The sequence below is a fragment of the Crocuta crocuta genome, unplaced genomic scaffold, assembly GCF_008692635.1.
Source record: "Crocuta crocuta isolate KB4526 unplaced genomic scaffold, BGI_CrCroc_1.0 scaffold39, whole genome shotgun sequence".
Lineage (NCBI taxonomy): Eukaryota > Metazoa > Chordata > Mammalia > Carnivora > Hyaenidae > Crocuta > Crocuta crocuta.
The window spans coordinates 6,413,813-6,426,329 of NW_027533334.1; the positions used below are offsets into that span (position 1 = coordinate 6,413,813).

Sequence of the window (12,517 nt, forward strand, 5' to 3'; positions counted from 1 at the left end):
AATAATATATGCATTTCCCATATATATATAAATATATATAAATACTTGGTTTAATGCCAGAAATATGTGATTAGTCTTTAATTGTTAACTAGCATGCTTCCTACTCTAATGGCCAATTATGTGAGAGGCATACATGCAAAAGTATAATGTTTTAGTGGCAATACCAATAAATATTTTGTATGTTGCCAATTTATAACAGAAGATAAAACCGTCTTAACTTGAACCTGATTTATGACACCACCAACGAGCTAAACAATTATTTATATTTGAAATCAGAGCTTTGTAGAGCTTTAATAATTGGGTGGTAATGATTTATGTATTTTTTCCATCTGCAGTTGTGGAAGAACAGTGTGTACTTTTGGTTTGACCTACAGGCTTATCATCAGCTCTTCTACCAAGAAACAGTTCACCCTTTTAAAATATGCAAACAAGCCCAAGTAAGTAGTGAATAATGTCAGTTCAATGTGCAGCTCTGAGTACATAGAGACATGAAGAAGTTGTGTCCAGCCCCGAACAAGAGAAATCTGGGAGCAGTTCACTTGCTGCCATGGGATTACTTTATTTAAATGTCAGTAGAATATTGTTCTATAATCTGATTTGTGGGTTTCTAGTTTTTATCTGTTTTATTGGGTTTGCATTATTTTCTCTTTGCTAGCAATTTCTTGTTGTTCCAAAAAAGGACGTCCCATATTTTTTCTGATTTATGCCTTTTTTTGGATTGGTTGTGAGTGATTTAAGAGAGAATCCTGAGAGAGAGGACTTGTCATGAATCATTGAAGTGATGGGGAGCAGAGGCATTGACCAACATGTTTGCTGAGCTTCCTGCAGAAATCAACTGTTGTACAGACTCAGGCTGGTGACCATGTGGCTGGGGGGAAAGGAAGTTGACTGACGGTGTGTGGTGTAGACTCCGTGTCATCGCCTGCACGCGTGTGCTCCACACCAGGGACACCAACACTGCGAGGTAGAGAAGAGAACATCTCAAGACCACCCTGAAGCAAAACAGAGGAGGAAAAAAAAATAGAGGAGGAAGAACAGAGGATTCTCTGCAGAGGGAGACAGAGAGAGTGGCCTCTTTTGAGGGGGGAGAAGGAAAGAGAATAGAATTATGACTCAAACTGACTTAATCTTTTCAGTTTTTTATTCTTAGGATTTTATGATCTTTTATGGAGAGAAGTCTTCAAGCCTAGAAAACTGCATTTCACTTCTGTATCTGTTGACCACTTATTGGGGTTCTTACAAGCCGGAATAGTCCCCTCCCAGAGAACCCCTCCCTGAATGATGCAGAGTTTAGTTTTGTCATGTTATTTACTACCTTACACCCTTATTCAGGATAGTGAAGAGGACTACTGCTGGATGTCTGTTGTTAGTTTCTGCCACCCACACTCTGGCGATGATACCTACACTTTGGAAATCAGCTGACAGAGCTTTGCACTGTTTTTACTATGCAAATGAGGGCTTCAGCTTCTACCTGGCTTGGATCTGGCTCAGTGCAATCATGAAATTGTGTCTCTAATTTGCCAGTACCATTTTTTGAAACCACACAGTGGGCTCTTCTGCTTGTTAATCCTTTACCTGTGAATCTCCACTTACCCTCCTCCCTCCCCCTAACCTCTTGGCTCTCTCTGGTGGAGTACCATCTGTTGTTTGTTATGTTCTTACTACTGCAAAGCCTACGCCTCCAAAAATCTTCAGCTGCTTGATCAAGTGGGTTTTTCGTTGTTGTTGTTGTAATCACCATATTTCCCTGCACTTGTAAAAGTAGAAATTAATTTTAAGTTTGTTAGACTTACTAACTCTTAGTAATGATATTATTCAACCTGGTATAGACATATTGTGAGATAGGATACAGCCAAGTTTTGATTACTTTGAGGTGGATTATTCTGTTTTGGGGTTATCAAGGTCCATAAACTTTTTATCTTCCTCTAGATTATCTTTAAAAAATTTTTTTAAAGCACTGGGTGGTTCAGTTAGTTAAGTGTCTGACTTTGGCCTGGTCATGATCTCACAGTTTGTGGGTTTAAGCACCATGTCGGTCTCTGTGCTGACAGCTCTGAGCCTGGAGCCTGCTGCAGATTCTGTGTCTCCCTTTCTCTCTGCCCCTCCCCCACTCATGCTCTGTCTCTCAAAAAAATAAACATTAAAAATTTTTTAAATTTTTTTAAAAATAGAAGTATAATTAGCATACAGTGTTATATACAACATAGCGATTCAACACTTCTGTGCATTACTCAGTGCTCATCTTTGCAAGTGAAGTCGCTTCTGTCACCAAATATTATTACATTATTGACTGTATTCCCTGTGCTCTACTTTTCATCTCCGTGACTTATTTTATAACTGGAAGTTTGTACTTCTTAATCTCCTTTACCTATTTTATCCATCTCCCTACTTGCCTCTCCTCTGGCAACCATCAGTTGTCTGGTTTTTTTTCTTTGTTTGTTCATTTGTTTTGTTTTTTAGATTCCTCATGTAGTCCCAGAGGGTATTATATTAAGTGAAATAACAGAGAAAGATAAATACCATGAATTCACTTATCCTATCCTTGGTTATCTTTTGGGGAGTCACAGCAGGTGGGGGGAGGGGAACAATGGAGAAAGTTACTTTCAGGTGAATAGGGGAAAACCAAAGGAGCAAGTCATGTGAATTTTTTTTTTTACATCTATGGTTACTTTATTTTTTAGTTAATGGAGCAATGACTAAATTGGTTTAGGTTTAATTATCCAAGATTCCTGTGCTTCCAGATGTAAGAATTGCTTCTAATGTCATAATCCTATTGATTTGTTTCACAGTGTGAAATGTTATTCATTTCTTTATAATAGAAATGCTGTATGACTTTCTTCAAGAGTATATTTACAATACAGATATTTGGATCAATAATGTCAATGGCAGAGTGTAATCACCTGGTATTGTGTTAAACTCACTGTGAACTTGATTTTTATTGTTTTTATATATCTGACAAAATGTATGGTAGGAGACGGAGAGTTGCTTCCAAAGGACTTGCATGCTTTTCTGTATGCTAGTGGGCAAATGACATGCCTCGATGTTTTATTGCCTCATGAAATACTGCGGAAGTATCTATAGGCAAACTAGATGGGGGATCAGTGACAGTGATTTGCCATGAGTCACTGTGGTCTAAGAGTTTCAGCTACAGTCTTGGGCATATCCTGAAGATTTTACTGCATGGCTTCAAGATAGAATAGTGCAGTTAGAAACCAATTGAAATGGCATTGGCAAGAAAAAAACTCTCTGCACTACCATTGTGCAGAGAAAGTCTTTCACTAGCAACAGTTGGCTGGGCTACCATTTATCACTGCTACGATTTGGAGCCCAGATTGTTGCCACAGATAATCCTGCTGCTTTTTTGATACTACATACTTGCTTTGATGATAGAGCACTACAATAGTATGAACCAGATCTGGGTACCACTGTCTTTGTAATGTTTTCCACCTTTGTAGAAATTTTTCAAACAAACTCCATCCCAACAAACACTATGCATTTAGAATTTATCACTCACCATAACTTATACATTGAGAATTTTTTGGAATTAGTAAACAAATATAATCATAAATATTATACATGTTCATACATGTATACACCATTTATTCTTATTAATCATACACACAATTAAAAAGTGGGAAAGAGGCAAGGGATACAGAAATGCTGATGCATAGGAGCACATGTACCCCAGTGTTCATAGCAGCACTCTTCACAATAGCCAAACCATGGAAAGAGCCTAAGTGTCCATCAACAGACGAATGGATCCAGAAGATGTGGTTTATCTATACCATGGAATACTACATGGCAATGAGAAACAATGAAATCTGGCCATGTGTAGCAACATGGATGGACCTTGAGGGTGTTATGCTGAGCGAAATATGTCAGGCAGAGAAGGACAAATATCATATGTTTGCACGTGTAGGAGGATTAGGAGGAACTTAACTGAGGAACAAGGGGGAGAAGAAGGGGGGAAATGGTGGGGGAGAGGGAGAGAGGCAAACCATGAGAGACTCTTGAATGCTGACAAAAACTGAGGATGGATGGATGTGGGAAGGAGGGAGGGAGGGATGGGCATGGAGGAGGGCACTTGTGGGGATGAGCACTGGGTATTATGTGGAAACTAATTTGACAAACTATTTGTAAAAAAAATAAATAAAAATAAAAATTAAAAAAGTGGGAAAGAGGAAGAAAGAAAAAAAATGGTAAAAATTAGAGCCCAGAAGAAAACTTATTTGGAGAATGTAGGAGTTAATGAGTGGAGACGGTAGGTAAGAATGAAATGTAATGAAGAATTAGAGGATTTGCTTACTTTTACTACAAAGTGCTATTTAAGAAGATATTCTTGCAGCAGTGTGAAATTTTTGCCTTATTCAAATGGAACATCAGGAGAACACATTGTTATTTTAATGTATTACCGGATCAGAGGGTATATGACAAAGAAGAAAAAAAAATCACAGAACTTGGAGATGAAAGGAATGAATTTAAATCACATGCTGTTATTATTATGCTATTTCTTAGCTGTGTAAATTTAGTCAAGTCAGTGAATTTAAGAAGCCTCTGTTTCATGTTCTATAAAATGTGGATGGTAACAATGTTTTACATTTTGTTTCCTTATACTGCTTTAGAAGTTACAATTCTATTTCTGTTTTCACCCTTACAGTTTTAATATGCATACCAAAATTAACAAAGTCTACAGTTAATCATTGCTTTATCCTTTCAAACAGTTTATAGATCTTAGAACACTTTAATTCCACCATACCTTGCCCATTTTACATATCATTTTTGTATGGCATTGAAGTTTTTCTTATACACATACCAAGTAGTCGTCATCATTTGTTTTTGATACCATTGATGCTTGTGTAGATTTATTCACACACAAATTTCATGCTTACCATTGCNGCTAAGCCAGCTCTGTGCCATGTGGCGTGGCCCCTTCCATGGCGGCAGCTCACATCATGGCAGCTTGCTTCTCCAATACCATAACAGGATGGAGTTTCTTAGCAAGATGAGCATTACCACTGTGTATAACATAGACACACATAATCATGTGTATCTCATCACTGTTGCTGTATTCTGTTGGTCAGAAGAAAGCCACATGTTATACCCACACTTAGGGGGAGAGAATTATAAAAGGGCATAAACACTAGGAAGCACTGTGTTGATGGGAGCCACCCTTGAGTCTGGCTGCTATAGCATCTAGCGATTTTGTGCTTTGCAGTTCTTGGGAGAACTAATTTTGCTATTTATTATTTTTGCTGACATGTTGGATTCCTTCTTATGTGTAGATAATTTTGAATTATGAGCTCTTCAGTGAGGTTTTTATCTGGGCTGCTTATGCTAGGCACATTTTCAGTGCTAATTTCTCATCTTGGGTTTTCTTCATTTGCCAAGTGTAATCTTGAAAAACAGACCCCTATGATGGTAAATTCACAATAATTAATCCTCAATAGATATATATATATTTTTCCTTTTTCATAGAGTCTAGGCCAAGACAAGCAGGCTTCTGTTTTGTTTCCTGGATTTGGTCAGTGTAGGTGTAGGTAGTGACAGAGATAGAGACAGAGGAAGAGACAGAGACAGAGTACAGATAGAGATATATATATACATACATTTTTTTTCCTATTCTGCATTTCACGTTTTATATACCTCTTCAAGGACCTTGGTGTATGTAGCATTCTTAGTATAACTTTTCCACCCAGTAAGGGTTCAAGGCCTTGTCTCCTGAACCCAGTGGCTCTTAAAATCCATACCCTTGGTTTTACTCCATGGTAATCCCACTGTCAGCTCATACTTATCACCTTGATTTTTAGTATATTCCTTAATTTTGGCCCTTGGTGGTTTTCCTTACTATCTCAGCCATACATTTAAAAGAATATTTGTCATACATTATCCAATATTTCTAGGTATTTTATAGAGAAAGGTTTTTTTTTCAAGTAATCTAGCCTGTCAGCATGCCAGAAAAGAAGTCGCTGCAAGAAGCATTCATGTATTTTCTAATTCAGTACCCACAGCAAGTATACAAGGTATTTTTATCCTGTTTTTTTAATAGATAAAAAGAAACCAGATCTCTGAAATGTTAACCTTGGCAAAGTTTCATAGCTAGAAACAAAATTAAGCCCAAACTTGAGGTGCAGAACCTATTTCAATGTTACACTTAGCCTCCTTTACCCTACAAAAGTTCACATGTCTACTTCACAGGACTTTTATAAGGATTCCATAAGATAATGTGGGTGGATATATATTTTAGTACAGGCATACCTTGGAGATATTGTAGGTTTGGTCCAGAACACTGCAATAAAGGAAAATCACAATAAAAAGAGTCAAACAATTTTTTTTGGTTTCCCAGTGCATATAAAAGTAATGTTTACACTAAATTATAGTCTATTAAGTGTGCAATAGCAGTGTATCTAAAAAGCAATGCTTGTACCTTAATTAAAAACACTTTATTGCTAACAAATGCTAACCATCATTGAGCTTCTACAAATCATATTCTTTTTGCTGATTAAGGGTCTTGCTTTGACATTCATGGCTGCTGACTGATCAGAGTGGTGGTTGCCGAAGGTTGGAGTGGCTGTTGTGATTTCTTAAAATATAACAGCAATAAAGTTTGCTGTATCAATTGACTCTTTTACTTAACACTCAGAGGCCATTGTAAGGTTATTAATTGACCTAATTTCAATATTGCTGTGTCTCAGGGAATAGGGAGGCCCAAGAATAGGGAGAGAGACAGGAGAATGGATAGATGGTGGCGCAGTCAAAACACACACAACCTTTATCTGATAAGTCTGTCATCTTATATGGGCATGGTTTGTGTTGCCCCAAAATAATTACAAAAACATCAAAGGTCACTGATTATAGATCACCATAACAAATATGATAGTAATGAAAATGTTTGAAATATTGCGAGAATTACCCAAATGTGATATGGAGACATGAAATGAGCAAATGCTGTTGGAAAAATAGTGCCAATAGACTTTGTTGATGCAGGGTTGCCACAAACCTTCAGTTTTGCAAAACAAACAAACAAACAAAAAAAAAACAGTATCTGCAAAGCACAGTAAACCAAAATGCAATACAATGAGTGTTGCTATATAATGTAGAGCACTCTGTGAAGTAAGTAGGTATTATTATCACTGCTAGAGTACATACAGAAGGTTCTTTCAATTATCTAGATAATAAGGAAGGAAAACAGCAATTAGAAGTTATTGAAGCAAATAGGATGGAAGAACAGAAACTTTTAAATTCATAGCTATTCATTCAGTTAATACTGGAACTTAATTGAGTTTCAAAATACAGCTTAAGTAAAAAAATATACTTCATAGAATATATTTTACAGTATCATTGCTTATTAAATAAGATTCACTGAAAGCAACTATATGCTAAGCAATTAGGACAACATTCTTGGCTTAACGAGGTCACTTTCTATTGGGGGTGTATGTGAAACAATTAATGTAGTATTTCAATTTTATTTAAAATAAAACCAAATTAACAGCATCAGTTCTAACTGGAGATTAAATTAGTTCTTTCCTCACCAGCAGGTAACAGTTTTTATTGTTTTTGTTCTCTTTAAAATATATTTTTTGTGGGGGCACCTGAGTTGCTTAGTCAATTGGGCATCAAGCTTTGATTTTGGCTCGGGTCATGATCTCATGGTTCATGGGTTAGAGCCCACATTGGGCTCTGTGCTGGCAGTGCAGAACCTGCTTGGAACTCTCTCTCCTTTTTCTCTGTCCCTCCCCCAACTTGTGTGCTTGTCTCTCTTTCTCTCTCAAAATAGGTAAATAAACTTAAAAATGTTTAAGATTTTATTTAATTTTTAAGTTTTTAAATGTTTATATTTGAGAGAGACAGAGTTCGAGCAGGGGAGGGGCAGAGAGAGAGGGAGACAGAATCTGAAGTGGGCTCCAGGCTCTGAGCTGTCAGCACAGAGCCCTACCTGGAACTTGAACTCACGAACCACGAGATCATGACTTGAGCTGAAGTTGGATGCTTAACTGACTGAGCCACCCAGGTGCTTCTAAAGGTTTTATTTTTAAGTAAGCTCTGTACCCAACATGGGACTCAAATATACAACCTAGAAATCAAGAGTCACATGTTCTGTCCAGCAAGCCAGCCAGGCACCCCTCCTTTTTAAAACTATTGAAGCATAATTTACATACAGCGTTATATTAGTTTCAGGTGTACAACATAGCAGTTTGACAATTCTATACATTACTCAGTGTTCATTGTGATAGATGTAGTCAACATACAAAGTTATTACAATATTACTGACTATATTCCCTATGCTATACTTTCCATATCTGTGGCTTATTTATTTTATAACTGGAGGTTTGTAGCTCTCAATCTTTTTTAAATCCATTTCAACCATCCCCTCACTCATCTCCCCTCTGGCAACAACCAGTTTGTTCTCTGTATTTAAGATTCTATTTGTTTATTTTTTGGTTTTTTAGATTCCATATATGAGTGAAATCATACGGGAATTGTCTTTCTTTGATTTATTTCACTTAGCATTATACCCTGTAGGTTCATCCATGTTGTTGCAAATAGGAAGCTCTTTTCTTTTTATGGCATTTTGTAACATTTTGGTGTGTGTGTGTGTATCTACCCTCATATATTGGTCTTATTCTCATCCTGTGAAGCATTTTATAATATAATCTGTCTCTCTTGGGTGATAACACTTCAAACCAAAAGTTATAATATCATGTTTTATTCATAACAATATTAGACTAAATGTCAGATATTTTCAGTTTTTTTTACCATAACTAGATGAAATCTTGACATTTGGAAGTTCTTTTCCTGACATATCCATTCGGTAATTTGAGAGCTGGGAAATATTCTGGCCTAATGCTCTAGTGAGAGACCCTGTTGCTTCTACGTATGTATATCCCTCAAAGAAACCACCTGATGGGTGGGTCCCATGGCAAATAAGTCAGTCTTAAGTGACTACTACCTACCCAAAGTCTATGGTGCTGTCACAGTTTTACTCTTATGTTTGCAAAATCTCACAAGAGAGAAAGAACATGCAAAAGCTGAGTCAATAAGTGTCATCAGACCTATATTATGCATTTGTATTTTTAGGAAGCCTAAGTTATGATCTGATAGTAATGCAGAATTCATTAATATATTCATTCAGTAGTTATTTATTGCTGTACTTATTCTCTCTGGCCCCAAATCACTTCAGTTTCACATTAGGATATCTTAGACACAGTGTAGAGCCAAATGAAGCTCACACCAGGTTGTGCAGCATAATCCCACTGAGGGTTATACAGGTCCATCCATGTATTTGGCTCATTTGCTCATATTCCTATTACTGTAGAAACAAGAAATCAACATTAACTGGATAGCTGTTGGATCACCAATTACAAGCATCTGCTCCCTAGCCTAAAGACTTTTCCTGACATTTCCACAAACGTCTATCAAACATCTGGTATATACGAGGCTCTGATCCATGGTGGGAACACTTTGGTTGGCTGGGGGACAAAACACACACAGGTGCCATCAAGGTTTGAGAAGGTGCTCTTCTTTTGCCAACTTTTCCAGAGAACCCTAGAAAGATTGAGAAAGAAGAGACCATGTAGCTCTTTCCCCATAAAATTTGCATTGCCCTGACAGTGTTTCCCAATGTAGTTTGAACTAATTTTAGGTAACCAAAATTTTGGGTGTTACTATAAATTCCTTTGAAAAAAATTTCTTACAGCACAAGAAGGACTGTGTTGAAATTTTTCCTGATAATCAACTTAGTTTTTTTTCTTTGCTGTCATCCATTACCTTAATTGTTTAGCTCTTCTCCTTACTTGGCATTTACAGGGCTTAAATACTTCAGGGTGGTCCTGACATTTTCATTAAAGTGCTATGAGCTAAGTGCTCCCTTTCTAGGCTGATGGTGTATTTTCAGGTGCACTAGCAGAGCTCATTATTTCTTTATACAGCAGCAGCCTTAAGAATCAAGCTGTGTTTCCTAGAAGATGAATGGGAGCGGGTGAGGGGTAAGGTTGGGGTAGTGATTAAATGTGGAAAATCATGTGCCTCTTCATAGCTTTATGGTAAGTTTCAGTGTCTTTATAATTAGGCTGTTTCTTGAGTGCTGGGCAATTATTATTCAGGCTTTGTTACATTATTTGTTTTTGTTACCAGAGAGATGGTGTCCCAAGTAGCAGTCAGGCTTGGAATCCTGAGCACAATGAATCACTGAGCACAGAATCAGCAGAGTTCTCATCTTGCATTGCATTTTATTGCACTTGCTAGTGAAGTGGATTCAGCAAGAACACATATAGCAGCCAGCTTTCTGGCTTACAGCTATTCATTCATTTCCTCTATTCCTGATGTTTATACCAGCTTTCCACATTCAATCTCAAGATTTTAATATTATAGGATTATTAACCACAAAAGGATCTCCAAAGATCCTCTTTTAATCCTCTTGTTTCAAGAAAAGTCAACATATAAATTTCTCTAAGCCATGAGTGTCATTATACCTGACATTTATTTAAAGTTTTTCATCTATTAGGTTCTGTGGTGGTCATTTCACGTGGATAACTGTCTTTAATTCTTCACAATCCTAAGAACCAGATATTGGTATTATCCCCATTTTACCGATTAGGAAACCGAGATTTAGAGAAATTGAATACTTTCCTAAGGCCATCAATTTAGCAACTAGCGAGCTTGGAATCAGACCCAAATGTGCGGACTCTAGACTCTTCTAAAGTTATTGCTCTCTTATCATTGTCTCTAGAAAAAGGAGAGTCTATTTATCACCTTATTTAATCTTTCACTGTGATATCTTTTTTTTAAAATGTTTTATTTATTTCTAGGAGAGAGAGAGAGCGTGAGCAGGGGAGGGTCCGAGAGAGAGGGAGTCATAGACTGAAACAGGCTCCAGGCTCCGAGCTGGCAGTCAGCACAGAGCCCGACGTGAGGCTCGAACCCACGAACCGCGAGATCATGACCTAAGCGAAAGTCGGACGCTTAACCGACTAAGCCACCCAGGTGCCCCTCACTGTGATATCTTAAAATATCTTTATAGACATCAAATACCAAATTTCATCGTTAACCTTTCTCCCCACTGGACTGTAAGTTCCATGAAGACTGTCTGCTTTGCTTATCTTGTGTGTTCAGAACTGAAGCTGGCATATAAAAGATGCTCTAATATTTTTTGAATGACCGAATGAAATTATTGGCATGTTTCTATCCTTAGCAACGTGTTATAAACTTAACTGTAGAAAATCATTGATTACATATGACTGCCAGCCAGGTGTTTTTATTTAAAGACATTTTTAAAAAATAAAGTAGTTTAATGAGCCTGCATATACCATTACCCAGCTTCAACAGTGATCAGCAGTCTGTCTTTCTAGACATGCTGTTTGTGTTAAAAGTTTGCTGTTAAAGAGCTCTTAAGAAATTTCACTGGAGCAACAGCGAAGTCTCCCTGTCTCTTTCCACCTTACTGAAGAAATTTTAAAAATAAGGTTGCTTCCTGAAACTGAAACTGTGAAATCAGTGTGTAAATAAAACAGAGCAGTTGTCTAGAGAATGATTTCACAGGCCTGCACAACTTAAAATGAAGGTACCCCAGTACATTTAAAGAAGGAATGTTCCCGTCAAGAAGAGGCGTTAGTCAGCAGTGCATACACAAAGGGAAGTTTTGCCAAGACTGACCTTGACCTCACACTTGAAGCACTATCCTGAGCTATCTACTCCTGTGAAAAACTGATTAGCCTGATAGATCCAATAGAGAGAACTGTCATGGGAATCATAGTTAACTTCCTTATTCTGACTATAGGCAACCTCTACACTTAAGCTTGCTTTCTAAGGTGATGTGCTGGCTAACATAAACATCCAATCTGTTTGATAGTTGATTTTCTCATTGTAAAGTAATCCCTCAATGATCTGGTTTCATTTATTAGTTTCTCTTACTTTGTTAGCATGGATTAGTTTCCTTGTAAGATGGTTTTTTTTTCTTTAAGTCAAAAATGGTAAATAGTCATGCTTTTCTCAATGAATTATTCTTTGTTAACTGACTTTCAAGAAATTATTTTTATTGGAGGTTAAATAGTTCCATTAGTTCAAATACATGTATTGCTTTTTTGTCAGTTAAAAATTTTTTTTAATTAATCCAAAACTTACCAAAATAAAATATTTATTTGTTTCTTAGGTTGCCTTAAATTGTGTACTAATAACTCTTTTTATGTGTAATTGTTTATTTTATTCCATTCCTTATTAATCAGTTTTGCTTAAAATCCCTTACACAGTGGCCCAAGACAGTCTTAAGCCTAGTGTATTTTGTCCCTTGAGTTTGTGGTTTGTTTTTGGCTTTACTTAACATGTTCTGTTTTCCCTCCTGATTTTTCATTCTGTCCAAAATGATTCAAGTTTGTTTCATTCTTTTATCCTACTGACATTTTTTAAGGTTCTCTTTTGCACTGAGTTCTTAGTAGAGTCTGAGTAATTGCCAGAATTTCTCCATTTGATTGTCATCACATTATCTTTTTTTGTGCAACTCCATTTGTGTTGATCTCTGCAGTAG

General features: G+C 36.9%; 1 protein-coding gene across 1 annotated transcript in view; it reads left to right on the top strand.

Moving 5' to 3' along the window:
- The window catches only part of RGS22 (regulator of G protein signaling 22), a 104,810-nt gene that overhangs the window by 48,877 nt on the left and 43,416 nt on the right, over positions 1 to 12,517 (top strand). The window contains exon 11 of the mRNA XM_077748218.1: positions 336 to 437. Coding sequence (XP_077604344.1) covers positions 336 to 437 — 102 coding nt within the window. The remainder of the gene's footprint in view (positions 1 to 335; positions 438 to 12,517) is intronic.